Raw genomic sequence first — 21932 nt, 5'->3', positions numbered from 1 at the left:
AAATCAGTGTTCGGTTCGAAATGTGTTCATTCACCGTTCAGCGATGAGGCTCATTTCTGGTTGAATGGCTACGTAAATAAGCAAAATTGCCGCATTTGGAGTGAAGAGCAACCAGAAGCCGTTCAAGAACTGCCCATGCATCCCGAAAAATGCACTGTTTGGTGTGGTTTGTACGCTGGTGGAATCATTGGACCGTATTTTTTCAAAGATGCTGTTGGACGCAACGTTACGGTGAATGAACACATTTCGAACCGAACACTGATTTTGGTAATAAAATTCAATGATTTGCAAGCGTTGCTCGTTAGTAAGTCTATTCATGATGAAATGTCAAAGCATACTGAGCATCTTTCTCTTTGACACCATGTCTGAAATCCCACGTGATCTGTCAAATACTAATGCATGAAAATCCTAACCTCAAAAAAATCACCCTTTAATATAGTCGGCGTTGACAAATTTTTTCAACGGCTTGTGACTCTGTAATTGCATTCTTTCTTCTGTCAGTTATCAGCTGTTACTTTTAGCTTGCGCGAAATTTTGTTTACATTTGTTTGTTTGGCGTCAATTTTAATATGGGTACCACATGTATTGAAAGAAATTAATTTCACAAACCGAATCACCGCTTGTGATATGCACCTTAAACGCAATGAATTCGATCCGTTTTTAAAACGAATCATAACTGGAGATGAAAAATGGATTGTTTACAACAACGTTAGTCGAAAACGATCATGGTCCAAGCATGGTGAACCAGCTCAAACCACTTCATAGGCTGATATCCACCAAAAGAAGGTTATGCTGTCTGTTTGGTGGGATTGGAAGGGTGTGGTATATTTTGAGCTGCTTCCAAGGAACGAAACGATTAATTCGGATGTTTACTGTCAAAAATTGGACAAATTGAATACAGCCATCAAGGAGAAGCGACCAGAATTGGTCAATCGTAAAGGTGTCATATTCCACCAGGACAACGCTAGACCGCACACATCTATGGTCACTCGCCAAAAACTGAGTGAGCTTGGCTGGGAACTTTTGATGCATCCACCATATAACCCTGCCCTTGCACCATCAGACTACCATTTATTTCGATCTTTGCAGAACTCCTTAAATGGTAAAACTTTCGGCAATGATGAGGCTATAAAATCGCACTTGGTTCAGTTTTTTGCAGATAAAGGCCAGAAGTTCTATGAGCGTGGAATACTAAATTTGCCAGGAAGATGGCAAAAGGTTATCGAACAAAATGGCAATTATATATTTGATTAAAGTTCATTCTAAGTTTTATTAAAAATGCATTTACTTTCTTTTTAAAAAAATCCGCAATTACTTTTTGGGCAACCATATAATTTAATTGTGGTCCAAACCGGACCATATCTTGATATCGCTCTAATAGCAAAGCAAATCTTTTCTTATATCCTTTTTATGTTTAAGAAGAGATGCCGGGAAAAGAACTCGACAAATGCGATCCTTGGTAGGGGGTATATAAGATTCGGCCCGGCCGAACTTAGCACGCTTTTACTTGTTTGTCTTAAACGAGATACCGGGAAAAGAACCCGACAAAGGCGTTCCATGGTGGAGAGTATATAAGATTCGGATTCCGGCTGAACTTTGGACACCTTCACTTGTTTTTGTGCCAATTTACGACTTACCTTTTTGTTGTACTATTTTTCTTAAAAAATTTCCTTTTAGCAATTGATTGATATTTTTTGTTTATTTTATAAGGCAAACGCTGTCCTTCTGGTTTTTTTTTATTAGTTTACGTGTAATAAAATACAAGATATTTTTTACATTTTTGTTTTCATTTTGGTTTCTTTTGTATTGTTGTTGTTGTTGTTGTTGTTGTTGTTGTTTTTGCTTACAATTCGAACAAATACAACTTGCAGTTTTCTGTTTTGTTTGTTGTTGTTCATTTGTCATTGGTATTATAATTTAAATACTTTATTTTAAATCATTTGTTTGTTGTGTTTGTTTGCATTTCAATAAAAAGACCATTTGCTTAGCTAAAAAAGAAAAAGAAATATACAAAAAAAAAAAGAATTGGTAAGAAAATTAAAAAAAAAACTAATTCTATATAACTAGTTATAAACAAAAGGAGAAGAATATAAAAAAGGTTACTATTAAAAAAAACTTTATTTTGGTACAAATACAAAGATGGCTAAGAACTAAGAGTGAAAAACTAAACTAGTACTAAAATTAAAATTTATAAAATATATACTTATTTATTTTGTATGTATATAATAACGAGTTAAACAATTTAAACTATTCGTCGTTATAGTTGTATATGTTGTTGGTTTTTGTTTTTCTTTTTTTTGTATATATATAAAAGATAATAAATAAAATTAAAATTCTTTAAATTAGATGTGAGTTAAATAATAATTTTTTTTTAACTTTTTCTTGTTTTTAATGTTTTCTATAAGATGTCAGTTGTTTTTTGTATGTTTCGCTATATAGGTTTAGTTCTGCATTTTTAGGTTTGTTACTTTTGATACATTTTCTTTTCTTTTTTTTTTCTTTTTGGTAATTGTGTGTTTTGTTTCCTAAGTTTGTTTTTTTTTGGTATTTTTTCAATATTTTTTATAACATTTTTTAAGTTGCCGCTTTTTTCTACAATGTGTACTAAAAACAAATGTGTCATGCTTTTTGGTTTTTTATGTTTTTTTTTTATATATTTTCTTTGCAGTTTGTAACAATGAATAGTTGGTTTGGTTTCTCTATATATATTTCCATATATGCATGTTTTGTTCTTTTTTTATTAAACATTTGTATTATTTTATTTTATTGGTTAATGATTTTTTAGTGTGTGTGTGTTGTATGCGATTTTTTTGTGGAGTTTTTTTTTTTTTGGTTTTCATTTTCTAAAAATGTTAGTTCTTGTTGTATATATATGTTGTTTTTCCATGAAAATAATTTTCTTTATTCTCTTTTTTTTCAGTTTTCTTTTTGTTTTAGGAAATTTATGTTGTTTTTTTGTAAAATGTTTATAGGAGGGCTAGTTTATTATTGGTTTCGTTTTTTGTTTGTTTATTTTAATTTTCTTGGTTATAGTAACATGAGAGAGTTCTAGTGAAGAGGCTTGGATTGGGGGAGTAGTTGGAAGGTACTTTTTTTGTCAAGGGATTAGTAGGTTGGAAGGAAATAAGTTTTCTATTATAGGAGTTTGAAATACAGATATTATTGAGACGTTATAATATTTTGGTTTGTTTTTTCTACAATTGGTAGAATGCTAAAAGAGCTCATTATGAAGTTTTCCCTGTTTTTCTTTAAAAAAAAGTGTAACGCCTTATAATATCAGACTGAAAACCTGCATTTTGTTTGAGGAGGAAGGGGCATTTAGGGTGGAGATAAAAAATATAGCAAAAAAATAAAAAAAAGGCAAACCAACAAAAAAGTTTGCTGTTATAGCAAACATCAAGTAAAAAAATCGAAAAGAAAATTAGTTTGTATTATAAATGTTATGCAAAAAATTTTTTAGCCACCTTATATATTTTTTTCTCAAGTTGTTTTTGCCTGTTAGGGCGAAGATCATAAAATTTTACAAATTTTTGTTTGTTTCTCTTACGAGACGATCTCTATAATATACACTCTGAAATGCAATTGTAAGGAGATTCTGGAAATATGTCTGCTGTAACAGCCAACAACATATACAAGAGGGTTTTTTCGATTTTATATATTAAAAAAAATTAATAAAAAGTTTATAAAGTTATTTTAAAAGCCGTTCCCAAAGTTAGCTGACTTGAAGCCGTTTATAACGAATGCGGGTATCCTGGGATCTTATCCTACTAGAGACTATGGTTCGTCGCCACAGTTATATAACAATAGCCTTAAATTGCCTATATGGGTCTGATTTCAAACTGTTTTCATAAATGGTTATAAAAAAAAATTCCCTTGTCAAAATATTCTAAATTTTGCAAATTTTTGTTTTTTTCTCTGTCGAGGCAAGCTGAATGATCGAAGATGCAAATGGAAAAGGAAAGCCAAATGTAGCAACACACACCAAACACTATGGGACGCGTTTCGTCTTTGGTTAGCAAATTTTTAATGAAAACTAATTTTCACTCAATTTTTTAATTTTGCTTTAAATATAAAATTTATTAAATTTTTTAAATATTGAAAGAAAGTTTTTTTTGAGTTAAATTTTTGCAAATAATGAATTTATTTTAAATTAAAAAAAACTGAAAATTCTTTTTTTAATATTTTTTGTTTGCTGCGTTCCACGCAAACAAAAAAATTGTTGGAAAAATTTATTGAAAATTTTGAAAAAAAAATCATGAAAACTAATTTTACAAAAAAGTTATTTTTAATGAAATATTCCGCCACATTTTTACGTAGAAAATGTTGGTCCTTCACAATATCCCAAAGTTGTCAAAGTGGCTTTATTACAAAAAAAAAATAGACTGCCAATCAAACCTTACCTGAAAATGTTATCATGGAAAATGTTGAAAAAATATAAAGAAAAAATTTTTCTAAAGTTTTAAAATTTTTTAAAATTTTAAAAATATTTTAAAATTTTCAAAATTTTCTAGAGTTTCAAAATTTTCTATCGCATAATTTAAAAATTTTCTAATATTAAAAAGGGTTCTAAAATTTAAAAATTTTCTAAAATGTAAAAAATTTTTAAAATTTAAAAATTTTCTAAAAATTTAAAAAAGTCGCGAAATTATTGTTTAACAATAATTTTTTGTGAAGGTAAAAAAAAAATGTTTAAAAATTATTAGTTTTTTTTTTTAATTTGAAAATTTTCTAAAATTTATATTTCAAAATTTTTTAAAATTACATATTCTAAAATTTCAAATTTTTTTAAAATTTTACAATTTCTAAAATTTCAAAATTTTTTAAAATTTTACAATTTTCTAAAATTTCAAAATTCTTTAAAATTTTGCAATTTTCTAAAATTTAAAAATTTTTTTAAAATTTCCTAAAATTTTTTTAAAATTTTACAATTTTTTAAAACTTAACAATTTTTAAATTTTCTAAAATAAAAAACTTTAGAATTTAAGTTTTTCATAATTTAAAAATTATTCAAATTTTTAAAATTTTTTCTAAATTTTAAAAATTGTTCTTAAATTTCAAATTTCAACATTTTTAAAGTTTCAAAATTTTAAAAATTATGCTAAAAAATAAAAATTTTAAGTTTTTTAAAAAATGAAAATTTTTTTTTATATTTGAAAAATTTTCTAACTTGAAAAATATTGAAATATTTCTAAATTTTTAACATTTTAAAACTCTCTAAAAATTCCAAATTTTCTAAAATTTCAAAATATTCTACAGTTTAAATTAGGTTACGATAGGTTGGAAGGAGGGTGCAAATTTTAATAATACAAAATTTCTAAAATTTCAAAATTTTTTAAAATTTTTGGGGATGATTGGACTGATGAGAAGCTTTGATATCGCACACATTACCACACATCACATATGCCTTAAATTTTTTAAAAGGTTTTCTATTTGCTTTCTATTCTAAATAGAAGCAAAATCAAAGCCTATCAAATTTTCCAAAATTTAAAAATTTTCTGTTCGTATACATGTTTTGACAGAACATCAAGAGCATCTGACTGCTAAATATCTATACAGTCGTTAGATATTGACGATTGTCCACAATCTATTGAGGACTGGGCCCATGATCGAATGAATATGAATGATACAGGCTACTGTCATCGGCAAATGGGTAGACTGGATTCGAAGTCTGACCCAATAGATTCTCAATAAAAATAAGAAAAAGGGCAGGGGAAAGGACAGGGCCTTCTGGGACACCTACGGTCAATTTATACTCATCGGATGAGAACCCGTCTTCAACAACTCGTATTGTGCGATCTCAGAAAAAGCTCGATGTAAATCGAACGAAGTTATGTCCGACTCCAATAGCGACAAGCTTTGATAAAAGTGCACTGTGCCAGACCCTATCAAATGCCAAGGAGATATCCAGAGCCACGACCTTAGACTCACCAAACTGGTGGATAGAGTGACTCCAACGTTTCTACAGAAATGCCATTAGGTTTCCCATAGAGCGAGGAGGATGAGGGTCCGCCTCCCCTTCTGATATCAAATTTATCGAAATTTTCTAAATTTATCGAAATTTTTAAAAATTTCTAAATATATCGAAATTTTTAAAATATTTCCAAATTTTTTAAATTTATCGAAATTTTCAAAATTGATCCAAATGTCCGTTCGGGTGGGTTTTAGGATGAGGCGTCCCCCCAAGTTATTTGACTCCGAAATTTTGTACCAATTTCGCGTTTTTAGGGTACCATAAGGTGGCATTCGAAATTTTTCTTTAATCGGTGCACCCATCTTCGAGATGTGGTGTTTTTGAAAATTGGGTAAGGGGGAGGGTCCGCCTCCCCTTCTGATATCAAAATTTTTCGAAATTTTTTAAATATATCGAAATTTTTTAAATATATCGAAATTTTCAAAATAGATCGAAATTTTCAAAATTGATCAAAATTTTCAAAATGAATCGAAATATTCAAAATTTATCGAAATTATCCAAATTTATCAAAATTTTATAGATTTATTGAAATTTTCATAATTGAAAATTGAAATTTTCATAATTTATCAAAATTTTCAAAATTTATTAAAATTTCTAAAATTTATGGAAATTTTTCGAAATTTTCAAATTTATCGAAATATTAAAAATTAATCAAAATTTTAAAAATTTATTGAAATTTAAAATTTTATCGAAATTTTTTAAATTTGTAGAAATTTTCAAAATTTGTAGAAATTTTCAAAATTTGTAGAAATTTTCAAAATTTGTAGAAATTTTCAAAATTTTTAGAAATTTTTAGAAATTTTCAAAATTTATCGAAATTTTCAAAATTATTGAAAATTTATTGAAATATTAAAAATTTATCGAAATTTTGAATATTATCGAAATATTAAAAATTAATCGAAATTTTCAAAATTTTCAAAATTTATTGAAATTTCAAAATCTATCGACATTTTAAAAATTTATCGACAATTTCAAAATTTATCGCAATTTTCAAAAATTTATCGCAATTTTCAAAATTTATCGAAGTTTTCAAAATTTATTGCAATTTTCGAAATTTATCGAAATTTTCAAAATATATCGCAATTTTCAAAATTTATCGAAATTTTCAAATTTATCGCAATTTTCAAAATTTATCGCAATTTTTAAAATTTGCAATGGAATTAAAAATTCGTTCAAAATTTCTTTAAGATCCGTAATATGAAATATTTCCGATTTAAAGCAGAATCTCCATACAAAACATGATAAAATCTAAAATGGTGGCCCAAAATTTATGGGTTGGTTTGCAAGTCATATACTAATAAAGATAAATTATTTAAAATAATGTATTTCAAGGGAATTAGCTTTTAAACTAAAATCATTTTTTTTATTACGTATTAGTTTTATTTTTAAAAATAGTTGCTAAAAACATAAAATATTTAATTAAATAGTACATAAAATTAATAAAAGGGAAAGGTGTAATTGAAAATGAGAGAACGAGAGAGAGAAATTTAAGATAGAGCTAAGGAAAGTTTTTGTTAAATTCGTTTTTTTAGTTCTATTGAAATGAGGCTAAGGAACTCTAATTCAAATGAGTAGACTACTCTTTATAAACAAAGAGTCAATTAAGGTGTTTCATTCTATTTCTGTTAATTTGTATGCACGCGTATATATGAAAATTAGAGAAAATTTCGAAAAAAGATTCAATCTACCTGTTCTAAAAATGTCGGTAATCGTTCTAAAAATTCGCTATTAATAATATATGGTTTACTAATTTTTCTTATGCTGTGTTTTTTCTTTCTTGTTTTTTGTCTTGTATTTTGTATTAATTTTGGTTTTCTACTAAGTTTGTTTGCTTTTTAATCATAATTATATATAAATAATTACATTATTATTGTAATAATTAAAGAATTACTAATTACAACTTAGATTTAATCCTACAAAAGAAACAACAAATTAAATTAATAAAATTCATTCCTATTTAAGAAAAATTAAAAACAAAAAACAAAGATGACAACTGCTGTTCAATAATTTAACTGTTGTTTTTAGTTTTGTGGGGATATTGGCGGGATTTGTAGGTCAGCTTAAGGACTGGGGGCTAGGGTAAGGGACCTTTTAGTGATTTGCTTTTGTTGTTGTGAATGACTGTCATGTGACTTTATCTCTATATAATTTAGTTATTTAATTTGCTCAGTTTTTAGTTTGATGCCTTTCATCATCTTCATGATCATCTTTCTTTTGTCATGGTTTTTTTGTCTTCAGTATGAGTGTTTGTTGATTTTTTTTCATTTGTTTTTTTTTGTTTTTCTTTTCTTGTAATAATGTTCGTTTTTTCTTAATTTTTTTTTTTTTTGGTTTTTCTTATACTTAAGTCATCACAGTTTGCGGAGCTGAAAAATATTTTTTGTTTGTTATTAAATTATTTGAGGACCTTGTTGTTGTTGCCTTGGTGTCAGCTGAAACTTGACCAGATATTCAGTTTTGAGTTTTTGAGCGAATGGTTTAAAGTCTTAACCCTTGCCTAGCCTAGCTCCTATAATGATTAACTGGCCATTTTTCAGGCAACCGCTTCAAATCAATGCCTATTTTGTTTGTCGGGGAGAGTTGCTGTGGGCTTGTTAGTAGGGACATTGATTGCGATTTTCTTTCGGTTATAAGAGTTTGGTTTTTGAAAAATTAACTTAAATTTGGGATTTCTATGGGTCTTAAAAATCTCTATTTCGTTTGTCTATTGTTTTTTTTTGTTTTGTTTTTGTTTGGGAAAGGCTTAAGGATATTTTTCAAATTTTTTGATTGTGGATATTTTGCTTTTTGCATTTTGACGAACATAAAATGTATTTTTTTGTTGTTGTTTTATAATGCAACCACTAGAATTGTTTTGGTGTTAAGTTATTCTATACGCTTGTTAATGCTTATTTAGGGGAAATTGTAACCTTAGACTGGAGGGGAAGTTTTAAATAATTTTTCATTGAATAATAAAAAAAGAGTTCGATGGCATTTTCTGCAAAACTCTCAACAGTACGAGTTAATTTTTATTTTTAAATATGAAAGAAATTTTTGTGTTAGACAGCTATAGGGTGGCTCTCAAAAAAGTTGTATAGCCTTCTGACTGCATCTCTATGAGATGGCTGAACAGCTCAAAATTCAACTGTTTTGTCCAATTTAAATATTATTATCGTTTAAATTTTTAACTTCAAAAACATTTTTTATCCTTAAAATCCTTATCGATGAATTTTTGTTATTGAAATCCTTCAATTGCCCTGTTTTATTGTAGAACTATTCAAAACACTCACAAGTTATCGGGTGTTATCGCATGATATCGATAACTTTCCAATACAGTTTTGCCCTGGAAATCTGTCTAGTACATTTGACTTTCAATGTATAGAACTTCAAAAAGATAGAACAAATATGGGATAAACAAATCAACACATTCATTGTTATCGATTACAGAGTTTGTCAATGCTCTTTTAAAAAGATATTGGTCCGCAAGGATAGAAACGAATAATTAAAGCTTTAGAAAGGAAACCCTGTTAATGTGGTCATATAAACTTAGTCTTGTCATTCGAATTTGCGATTATTTATCGATTATTTTGCCATTTTTAATTCTTTCGATTTCTTTCGTACTAACTTACTTTCGTTAAAAAAAACTAATCGATTAGTATTGTCAAGTAACTTTTAAAAGTCCTTTAATTATCCTGTTTTATTTCGGTACTATTCAAAATACCCACAAGTTATCGATTGTTATCGCATGATATCGATAATTATGGAGTACAGCTTTGCCCTTGAAATCTATTTGACTTTCAATGTATAGAACTGCAATAAGATAACAGATATGGGATAAACAATTCATCACATTCTTAGTTATCGTTTGCAGAGTTTGTCAAAGCTCCTTTAAAATGCTATCAGAAAAGAAATGCCTTGGTCCACAGGGATAAAACCGAAAAATTAGAGCTTTAGAAGGGAAACCCCGTTAATATGGTTACCTCAACTTAGTCTTGTCTTTCGAATTAACGACCTTTTTATCGATTGTTTTGCCTTTTTTAATTTTTTCGATTTCTTTCGTATTAACTGTTTTCCATAAAAAAAATTATCGATTAGTTTTGTCAAGTAACTTTTAAAAATCCCATAATTGTCCTGTTTTACTTTAGTACTTTTCAAAATACTCAATAGTTATGGAGTGTTATCGCATGATATCGATAACTATGGAGTACAACTTTGCCCTTGAAATCTATCTAGTAAATTTGACTTTAAATGTATAGAACTACAATACAATAAGATAGGGCAGATATAGCATAAACAAAGCAACATATTCATTGTTATCGATAACAGCAGTTTTCATTGGTTTTTTTAAAATGCAATCGAAAAGAAAATGCCTAGGTCCGCAAGCCTTAAAAACGAAAAATTAAAGCCTTTGAAAGGACACGCCGTTATTGTGGGAATATTAACTTAATTTTGTCTATCAAATTTTCCATTTTTTATCGATTGTTTGCCATATTTAATTTTTTCGATTTCTTTCGTATTAATTTTCTTTAATTAAATAAAAAACTTATCGATTAGTTTTGTTAAGCAACTTTAAAAATCATTTAACTGTCCTGTTTTATTTTAGTACTATTCAAAATACCCACAAGTTATCGGGTGGTTTCGCTTGATATCGATAACTATCCAGTTCTGCAGTGCCCTGGAAATCTATTTAAATAGAGCAGCCTTAAAAAATCAACATATTCATCATTGTCGATTACAGCAATTGTCATTGGTCTATCGATTTTTCCTATCCTTTTTATAAATTTGTAGTTTCTATCGAATATTTCACCATTTTTAATTTTTTTTTCCATTTTTTTATCGATTTTTCCGCCGTTTTTAATTTTCTTTCCATTTTTTATCGAATTTTCACCATTTTTCATTTTTTAAGATTTTTTATAGAATTTTGCCCCACATTTATTTTTTAGATTTTTTATCGACTTTTTTACCATTTTTAATTTTTCGATTTTTTTATCGAATTTTTCACCATTTTTAATTTTGTATCCATATCTTTTTCCCTATGATGACGATATGGTGATTTCGGAAAGGCTCAAACTTCCACGTACTTCAAAGCAGGTTTTATAAGAATCACCCGCGGAAACAGATACTACCAGTATCTGTTTCCTTGGGAGGAAAGGGAGTTTCGTTTTCTGAAAGCACAAAACAATGTTGGGTGTTTAGCTGGACAAGGAATGAGGTTAGGTTAGGTTAAAAAGAGGGTGCAGATATTAATCTGCCCCATGCCACTACAGACATACACCTAAACAAGTCATCGGTCTAAAAACTAAAAAGTAACAAGGAATTAAACTTTTAATCCAACATTTTGGGAATGGGAGTTGTCTTAAATTCCTGCAAAAAGGCTATTTCGAGTCGTTAGGGGTTTGAACACCATTTTCTGCATGGAGTGTTAGATTACAGCTATCGCAGAGTAAGGTCCACTAGCGACGCTTTAACGCTTTTGGGAAAACAGCCAAGAAAGCGATTACGGCAAAGGTGGTGAAAGGGGATGCATACTGCTCAGTGGTCACCCTGGAAATGGATCAGTTCTCGGTTGATTAGGTTAGGTTACTCGCCGTTGCAACCGATTATCCTATAAAACAGTGGTGATGTAGGTCATAAAAATACCTTCGTGGGCTAAAATAAAGTTTTAAAATTTTTCTATCGTTGGCTTTTTTAGTCTTTTTTAATAAAATTTCCAATTATGATTTTAAGAACATTTTGTGTCTCTACAAAATATAAACTTTTTCTAATTTGGGCTAAATTAGTTTTGGGGTATATTTTGGTGAACTGGGGTAAATTTTCCAAATATTTCAGAAGAAATTTTCTGGGTCCAAAAAGGGCTGTTTTTAGAATTTAGTCATAAATTCTTCAGCAGTTTTTAATTTTTTTTTTAATTTTGAACATTGTTGGGGGCAAGATTTAAAATGTTAAATTTTAAATTTATCTCTAAATTTGCTATTTTTGAATTTTAAATTTTTACCTTTTTTGAGAATTTTTCCAATTTTTTAGGGAAAATAAATTCCTACTGGGATTGCAAAAATCCCCCTCAGTCAATGGCTATAATTTCCCCATTTTTTTGTTTTTAGTAGTTTTTTTTTTTAATTATTTTTTTGATAGATTTTCTGTTGTAGTTGTTAATAGGTTTTCTTTTCAGGCTGCTTAGTAGCTAATGAGGCTTTGTTTTTGTTTTTTTTTAATATAAACATGTTTTTTTTTTGTTACTTTTTGCTGCGTTTTGTTTTAGTTTTGTTGTTGGTTTCACTAATGCTTTTTTGCTGCTGCGGCTGATGATGGCTAATGATGTTGTTTTGTGTTTTTTTTTGTTGTTGAGTAGTTGTTGTGGGTTTTTTTTATCCTAAAATAATGATCGCGCAATGAATGTTGAATTGAAAATAAATGTCAAAATTAGTATAGTTGGTGAGAGAAGATGGTGTGCGAATATTGGAATTTTTTCACAGTGTAGCTCTGCGCACACCACAACTACTGATAGCCAACAATTGCTTGTGATAATGATGCAATTGTAGCGTGGGTGTGGAGGCCGACGAAAGCTTTTCTCAGTGTCATGGAGTATTGCCTTCGAATAAAGCACGAAATTCACCACTTCTAGGACGGGGTAAGCCTTCACGTATGGTCTGTATGGGCTCCGTTATGCTTGACATGGACCCATGTAATAAATTCTCTTTGGCATCTATGTCGCTGGAAAAAACAAATAGAAGTAGGAAATTAATTGTGAGAAAATTGTTAATAATGGTTGAGAGTAGTCAGATCTACAAGGGTTTATGGGGGTTCTTTAATGGAACTCAGCAGCTGTCTCTATTTGACGATGGGTTCGAATTCTGGCGAACACATCAGAACATTTTTTAAGTGCTGGGTAATCTCTTACTAAAACTGCACAGTGGGATCGTATTAAAACAAAACAAAACAAAATTTTTGAATTTACAATAAATTTTGAAGCCTACTTCAAAGGCCTACGAAGAGTCCCCGCAACATTTAGGGTTCTAAAATATCGGTAACACTTTAGCTCTAACTATACAACATTTCACAGATAATTGTGCCCGTTTTGAAATGACAGATTTTTCAATAGTTTTTTTTTCGATTACATTCCACTGGGCGCTGGTGACATGTGGGAGGTCTACAGACAAGTAAAACTGATAGCTGTTCGAACTCAGTTATAAAATGGCGGCCACTCATCATGGAGATAACACAGAAGGAATAGCCGCACCTTCAGCCTTATGAAATGTCTCTATAAAGAGGTGTTTCTCAGCGACACTCCGATCAGACTTGACAATATAAAGAAAGTGTCATATAATTGATGGAAGTCACCGCACTGCAGAGGTTAGCATGTCTGCCTATGACGTTGAACGCATGGGTTCAAATTCTGGCGAGAACTTCAGAAAATTTTTCAGCGGTGGTTATCTCCTCCTAATGCTTGCAATATTTGTAATGTGCTTTGCCATGTGAAAACTTCTCCCGAAAGAGGTGTCGCACTGCGGCACGACGTTCGGACTCAGCTATTAACGGACTGCTCTCATTGATATGTAAGAAGTCTGCCCCTGTTCCTAAATGGAATAGGCAAATTTGCATATCTATGTAGTTAAAAGATTCGGGCCGGGCCGTATCTTGGAACCCCTTCACCATGGATTCTGCTAAAATATGAGAGCTAAATCTGGATAAAGACCGATTTGAACCGTAGTTGGCAAAATTTCAGCCTAATCGGTAAAAAAATTGCGGCTTCCAGGGGATAAAGAAGTAAAATCGGGAGATCGGTTTATATGGGAGCTATATCAGGTTCTTGACCGATTTGAACCGTACTTGGCAAAGTTGTTGAAAGTCATAACTGAATACCACATGCAAAATTTTAGCCAAATCGGACAAAAAATGCGGCTTCGAGGGGCTCAAAAAGCCAAATCGGGAGATCGGTTTATATGGGAGCTAAATCCAAATCTTAACCCATATGACCCATTTACAATCTCCAACGGCCTACATCAATACTAAGTATCTGTGCAAAATTTCAAGCGGCTAGCTTTATGTGTTCGACAGCAATCGTGATTTCGTCATACCGATGGACGGACGGACATGGCTAAATCGACCCAGAATGTCGAGACGATCAAGAATATATATACCTTATGGGGTCCCAGATCAATATTTCTAGGTGTTACAAATGGAATGACCAGATTAGTATGACCCCATCCTATGGTTTTGGGTATAAAAATATGAATGATAGTACTGTATTTGTTACCATTTCGTACTTTCTTTACGGATTGAAGTAGAGCTCTGACATTTACCATGAAATTTATATTTTGGCTGACTCGGTTTTTCACAAATCGTACATTTTGGTACTAAAAAGTACTAAATAGTGCGAAATAGCTTATTTACTATTGCAGTGAAAGGAGGTGTGTAAAATTAAATAATTTGGTAAAAATTATCGTAGTCTTGACAAAAATATGATAAATTTTACCAAATGTTGAAATCGTACCAGTAGTGGAAGAAAACGTACTTAAGTACTGTAATTGGTGCTATTTGGTACTTTCTTTATAGATTGAGCTACAGCTCTGAAATTTGGGATACAAGCACATCTTTGCAGTATGTACCGGGCGAATGGAACATTTTGTTCATATTCGTACATTTTGGTACTAAAACGTAAAAAATAGTACCTTCTTTACGGATTGAGCTACAGCTCTGAAATTTGGAATACAGGTAGATCTTGGCACTATGTACCGAACGGCTAGAAGATCTTTTTTGACAATCGTTCATTTTGGTACTATTGGGTTGCCCAAAACGTAATTGCGGATTTTTTAAAAGAAAGTAAATGCATTTTTAATAAAACTTAGAATAAACTTTAATCAAATATACTTTTTTACACTTTTTTTCTAAAGCAAGCTAAAAGTAACAGCTGATAACTGACAGAAGAAAGAATGCAATTACAGAGTCACAAGCTGTGAAAAAATTTGTCAACGCCGACTATATGAAAAATCCGCAATTACTTTTTGGGCAACCCAATAAAACGTTCAAAATACTACTTTCTTTACAGACTGAGCTATAGCTGTGAAATTTGGTATACAGGTACATCTTGGCAGTATGAACCGGATAAATATAATTTTTTTTTTGGAACTTTCAGGTACTAAAACGTACAAAATGATACTTTATTTACGGATTGAGCTAAAGATCTAAAAATTGCGATACACTCACACCTTGACAGTGTATATCGGTCGACTAGAGTTTTTTTAATTCGTATATTTAAGCCCAAAAATTTTCAAAAATTTACTTTCTTTATGGATTTGGCTAAAGTTATTTAAATTACGATACAGTGACACCTTAATATTGCATGTACCATCGGGGCATATGCTAGTCATTGATATATGCAAATTCACCCCAGATACCTTAATAACATGTTTTTACGAAATTTTAAATTTTTAACCCCTCTTATGGGTCTTGTCCTAGTTTTTGGTTTTTTTTTTCTTATTTACTTACTCATCTTTACAATCATCGGCTTCCGCCGCCAAAGCATTCACCACTGCTGTAATTTGATTTGATTCTGGATTGCTTAATTGTTCATCCTTCTGTTGCATTATATTCGGGTTTTTGCCAATCTTATTGAGACGCTCCGCTGCCACCGTTTCCATTGTCTTACGCATTAGTGGATATTGGTCTAGCACACAATTGAAGTGATCCACACTAAGGGAGAAGAGATTACAATAAGTTTCGGCTCGCACACTGGCCACACGCCGGGCATTCGTTAGCAGACAAATCTCTCCAAAGTATGAGCCATCGGATAATGATGTCGCCACCTGGCAAGAGAGAGAGAGAAGAAGAGAAAATTATATCGAGGAAGTTAGAGGACATCTTCTCCATTTATTTGCCCATCCGTTATTCGGATATAAGCGATAAGCATTTTCTTTTCAAATTAATTAAAACTATGATTCCAGAGTTCTCGATGTCTCGCGGCTCTAGGTAAGATTATATCGTCTTGATAGCTGGTCCAGTCTTAAATATTTTTGATACATTAGGTTTTTCTTTTAGCCTCTGGCGGATTTTCCTCCAATCTTTGCTTTAGCTATTGTTTGTATGAATCGGTATTTATAGTTTCTCATTATATGCCTTAGATTTGTAATTTTCCCAGTTTTGATTGTTTTAACTAATTGTCGGTCTGCATTCACTCTCCTCAGGACTTCGTTGTTAGTGATGCGAAAGCATAAATTTTCTTGAGTTTTTGGGTTAATACTTACCTCTCCATTTGCCATTACAATATCCACCACTCCTTCTTGTATAAAATACATCTTTGTACCAATAGTACCTTCCTTTATAATAATATCACCTGAAAAGTTGTAAACAAATTTATTTGATGAACTTTTGTTTGGGAGTTTTTCGAGTTATGTCATCGTTTAAAGGATGACGTGTGGTTCTTGAGGTGTTACCATGGTTGTATGAAGGCTTAACATATAGCTTACCTGGTTGAAATACTTCGTATTTTAGTTTTGTAACGACATCGGAAACGAAATTGGAGTCAGCATTTGCAAAAAAAGGCACTGACGCAACGAGAGATCTAAAGAAGGAATATAAGAAGTACAATTAAAATTAGTATGTGTATGTTACAAGTGTATATAAGTCAGAGAAGATACCTAAGGTTATAAAACGGCATCCACAAGCAAGCCAAGAGCAACACCTAAAGTTTTTACTAACCTAAATATTGAACTGGCTGCCTAACTATTTGAAACCACCGTATCGCAGATATTAACATGTCCGCCTATGACACTGAACGCCTGGGTATGAAACCTGGCGAGACCATCAGAAAACATTTCAGTGGTGGTTTTCCCCTCCTAATGCTCCTAAAACTTCTCTCCAAAGAGATGTCGCACTGCGTTCGGACTCGGCTATAAAAAGGAGGTCCCTTATCATTGAGCTTAAACTTGAATCGGACAGCACTCATTGATATGTGAGAAGTTTGCCCCGTGTTCCTTAGTGGAATGTTCATGGACAATATTTGCATTTGCATTGAACTGGCCCCTGAGTTCAGCTTACTGAGCTAGTTCATTCAGGCAGCGTACTAGGTCTTTATGTTAGTTCAATAAGTTAACTAACTCCTTTGGATAGTTCTATAGTTCAGTTCATTCAGTGAGCTGTCAATATCATTAACCTCGTCTCCTCCCAAGTCAAACATTTAAGGCTCTGATTACAAATGAAGTAATAAACAAAATAGCAATTTAAGAATAAAACTCGATTTGAATAAAATTTTATAATGGTTGATAGAAAATCGTGCAAGTGCCACCAGTACCATCTCCTTAGTGCAGTAGACATGGGGTTAGCTGAATGGTACACCAAAAGAGGGCCGTACAAAATGAATGAAACGACAGCAAGTGATTACTGAGCCAGATTAAAAACTGATGATGACTGATTGGGCTGACGGTGCCAACTATTAGGTTGCCCAAAAAGTAATTGCGTATTTTTTAAAAGAAAGTAAATGCATTTTTAATAAAACTTAGAATGAACTTTAATCAAATATACTTTTTTTACACTTTTTTTCTAAAGCAAGCTGAAAGTAACAGCTGATAACTGACAGAAGAAAGAATGCAATTACAGAGTTACAAGCTGTGAAAAAATTTGTCAATGCCGACTATATGAAAAATCCGCAATTACTTTTTGGGAAACCCAATACTTAACTTCGTTCATTGCAGTGACCCATTTAACTGAAGTAGTTCGGTAGTGAACTACTCAACTCTTAGCAGCTTTCTGATGTACTAAATTAGTTTAGGTTGAATAAGAGCGTACAATCATACAATCAGCATGTTGTGCGCTTTAGATAACGAAACAAATCCGGATATATTTATGTCAGGAATTCCGTGGGGCGGACTCTCCCCCTTACACTAATTTTCAAAAACACCAGATCTCGTAGAAGGGTGTTGCGATTTAAGCGAAATTTTGTGTGACCTCTTATAGTAACCTAAAACCAAAATTTGGTATCCAAATTTGGGATGGGGGGCCCCACACCCAAAACCCGCTGAATATATATATAGACCAATCACGACAATATGGTATTCAAATGTAAGATATTTAAGAGTAGAAAACGTATGCGATATCCAATTTTAGGAAAAAGTGTTTGGAGTACCACCCTAGCCCCAAAACACTCCTAAATCGAACATATTTATAGACTATGGCAATATAGGGCTCAAATATAAGATATTTGAGAGTAGAAAACGAATCTGATATCCAAATTTGGGAACAAGTGTTTGGGGAGTCGCCCCTCCACCAAAAAAACGTCGAAGGAGACAAATTTTCCGACCATGGCAATATGGGGCTCAAAAGAATGGTATTTGGAAGTAGAGAACGAATCTGATAACAAAATTCGGGCCTTCCCACCCCCATAACACCCCCAAATAGGACGTATCTGTTGACCATTGCAATATGGGTTATTATCACTCTCAATATTGATATAGGTCGTTGGGAATTGCAAATGGGCCATATCGGTTCAGATTTGGATATAGCTCCTATAAAGCCGATCTTCCGATTTGATTTCTTGAGCCTTAACAAACCACAATTTTTATCCAATTTGGCAGAAATTTTGCTGTGCCAAGTACGGTCCAAATCGGTATATAACCTGATATAGCTCCCATATAAACCGATCTTCCGTTTTGACATCTTGAGTCCTTAAAAGCCGAAATTTTTGTCCGATTTGGTTGAAATTTTGCACATAGCGTTCTGTTATGGCTTCCAACAACTGTGCCAAGTACGGACCAAATCTGTCTATAACCTGATATAGCTCCCATATAAACCGATCTGTCGAGTCGTAACAAGCGGCAATATTTGACCGATTTTGCAGAAATCAAGCATGCGGTGTTTCGTTACAAATTCCAACTACTGTGCCAAGTACGGTCCAAATCAGTCTTTATCCTGATAAAGCGCTCGCATATATGCCGGTCTCTCGATTATCCTTGTTCGGTTTCTAGAAGCTTTAATTCTTGCTGACAGAAGTTTGGTTTGGTATGTAGAATTAAATTATACCCTCAACTCAATTTTGTTTGCATAAATTTTTAGAAGAATCCATGGTGGTGGGTACCCAAGATTCGGCCCTGCCGATCTTAGCACGCTTTTACTTGTTCTTTGTTTGAAACTTACCTACAATTGTAATTGATAACATCCTCTCTTAGTTTTTCGCTCAATTCGCCTAGAATACACTCTTCATCGAAGAATTTACCCTGATAACGATGTTCGAAATATTCTGTGATTCGTTGACGCATATCGCGTGGTAGCTTACGATATGCCATATACTCTTCGACTTGTTTGACCTTTTCACGATATTGACGCCTACTCGAATCTAAACTCTGGATGAGATTCGTAGCATGACCCAGGAACAGAGCATAACATGTAGCACCCGATATCATAGATAACATTGTTAACCACATATCGGTTAGCGATTGGGGCGGAAATCTAAAAAGAATCACAAAAACAAACAGCGTCAGTTGACACATGATGAAATGTTAGTTAAAGCTCCTACTACACCATCAGACATGCTGTCACAGAGCTGTCACATTCTGTATTCATTATACTTGTTTTATATACGTCAAATACGAATAATCGGCATTTATTCTCATATGTACTATACTTTTTTTTGTAGAAATGTGTCTACAGCTATGTTCGATGAAATAAAAGCTCGATTTAATCGATAAAGTCGCATATTTATTCCAAAATCCATTTAATATATTAAATTTTTCGTATGTATCACACACATATGACATGTCTTATCGTGTAATAGCAGCTTAAGCGCACAATGGCTTACTTACCTGCCGTAACCTATGCATAGCATATGTGACATGGCTTTAAACAAAGCCCATGAATATTGTTCCAGCCAATATGACTCCTTGAGGTGTGGAAAACAAAATTGAATTATGGTTAATATTTTATTCGATATTTTTTGTTGTGCAAGTTTTAAAGGGGCATTATTGTTTTTTGTATGCATATCTAGTTTGTACCTGTAATTCATTTATCGATACCCATGAGTTCGAGGGAAAACCTTGTAACATTGGCACTAAAAATTGTAAACAACCACTCCAATGACCGATTAACAACATCATACATATCAAATTGAAAATTCTCATAAAGACCGAAGCCATATTCAGAAACTGTAAAAAACATATTTTGAAATAAAAGAAAAGAAAAAAACAAAGAGAGTCCAATGATATCGAGTTTCGAGAAAATGTGCATGGTTTTAACTAGGATGATTGATTATTGTTTTTTTTTCTTCATAAAACATTTACACACTCGGCAATGTATTCCAAAATAAGGAGATTTTTTAGAGAAAATTTGTAATTGGATTCTAAAATATTTATATATGGCATATTTGAGTAGCTTAGTTATAGCTTTTTCAATTTCAATGTTAAGGACCATAGGGGTTACAGGACAAAAGTGTTTGAGAACTATTGGGTTGCTAAAAAGTAATTGCGGATTTTTTAAAAGAAAGTAAATGCATTTTTAATAAAACTTAGAATGAACTTTAATCAAATATACTTTTTTTACACTTTTTTAAAATAAAATAAAAAATTTTAAAATGTCTGAAGGCCTACCGAAAAAATCAAATTTCAACGATTGAACGATGAAACTTTGAAAAGTGCGGAGAAAATTGCAAACCACCCAATCCTGCCTATTGCCCACCATGCGGTATACCTCACCCCATGGCTCATCTCTGTTGTCTAGTACAAATCTGATTAAGTGAACTTCCTTACTCCTAATCAACAGTCGCTTCTACGTTTTCAGATTGCTAAGGTTGTCTTGTCAGCGTGAGACAAGATTTTCCGAATTGAAATTTCCGGTTCTTTGGAATCTCCTTCTCAGATGCCTGACATTCCGCCGCGTTGTTTAATGCTCACGGGTCCACCGCGTGAACTACTCGGTACTACATTATTCACTGCACTCATCCATTTGTCTATCATAAGAATCTGGTCATCTTTCATCAGCGCTTTAAGGTAACCTAAAGACAATACCGATGCTGGCTCCCTAAGATACGCCGAATAAAGGTCCCAGTTCACGTCACGATTTTTTCAGCACCTCGACCACTTAGTACTAACCATAATCCCTAGATCCCTGGCAGTGGCCCTAATATCAATTGGATTATGGCTTATGCTAGCCAAAAACATGTTCCTACACCACCCTTCTGCACAAATGCAGAAACTCCTACTGGCTATATCTAACCACCATACAGCCAATGTGGCTATCATTTACAATTGTAGCAGAGTCACCCCCATTGGCCACCGTAGCGCCGACGTTAACATGTAGAGCAGTCAAAATATCGATTGCACTATCGATATTTAATTTTTTGACTGAATATCTATCGATATTTTTCCGATAGATATTATCGCAAAAGTCAAATTTTTGTAAAACTAAACAAAAATAAGCAATCCGACACTGAATGTATCCTTTAACATATATTGCGCCTATAGAGGGCGCAATTTTCATCCGATTAGACTAACATTTTGTACAATGATTTCTCTTACGACTTCCAACTGACTTTATTAAACTTGATTTTAATTGGTCTGTGCATTGATATTGCTTCTATATAAATTAATTTCCTGATTTTAACTTCTAATTTTCGTTTGAATTATATGCGATGAGAAGTTATCGATAGTATCGATATTTATTATTAAAACTATAGAAAATATCGAATGTTGCGATTATCAATAGTTTGCCAGCTCTATTAAAATGTTCGTCTACGCTGAACGCCTGGGCTCGAATTCTAACGAGAACCTCTGAAAAAATTTTCTGCGGTGTTTATCTCCTCCTTATGCTGGCGACTTTTGTGGGGTACTGTACTATTTGGTATGGAAGCAAAGTATAAACTTCTTCACAAAGAGTTTTCGCACTGCGACACGCCGTTTGGACTCAGCTATAAAAAGGAGGCCCCTGTCAGTGAGCTTAAACTTAAATCGGACAGCATTTATTGACAAGTGAGAAGTTTACCCCAGTTCCTTAATAGAATGTT

General features: G+C 32.2%; 1 protein-coding gene across 4 annotated transcripts in view; it reads right to left on the bottom strand.

The window, feature by feature from the left end:
- Positions 1-4911: 4911 nt before the first annotated feature.
- LOC106086991 (uncharacterized) overlaps positions 4912-21932 on the bottom strand; it is a 176036-nt gene continuing 159015 nt past the window's right edge. For all 4 annotated transcript variants that reach the window (XM_059370560.1, XM_059370562.1, XM_059370561.1 and 1 more), the window contains 7 exons: positions 19930-20079; positions 19741-19817; positions 19076-19387; positions 16414-16508; positions 16192-16280; positions 15437-15753; positions 4912-12661 (listed from right to left, as the gene is read on the bottom strand). In XM_059370560.1, the coding sequence (XP_059226543.1) occupies positions 12526-12661; positions 15437-15753; positions 16192-16280; positions 16414-16508; positions 19076-19387; positions 19741-19817; positions 19930-20079 (1176 nt within the window). In that variant the 3' untranslated portion in view covers positions 4912-12525. The remainder of the gene's footprint in view (positions 12662-15436; positions 15754-16191; positions 16281-16413; positions 16509-19075; positions 19388-19740; positions 19818-19929; positions 20080-21932) is intronic.

Source organism: Stomoxys calcitrans, chromosome 5, assembly GCF_963082655.1.
Source record: "Stomoxys calcitrans chromosome 5, idStoCalc2.1, whole genome shotgun sequence".
Classification (NCBI taxonomy): domain Eukaryota; kingdom Metazoa; phylum Arthropoda; class Insecta; order Diptera; family Muscidae; genus Stomoxys; species Stomoxys calcitrans.
The sequence above is the reverse complement of the archived record's forward strand: the minus strand, read 5'-3'. Positions and strand labels throughout refer to the sequence as shown.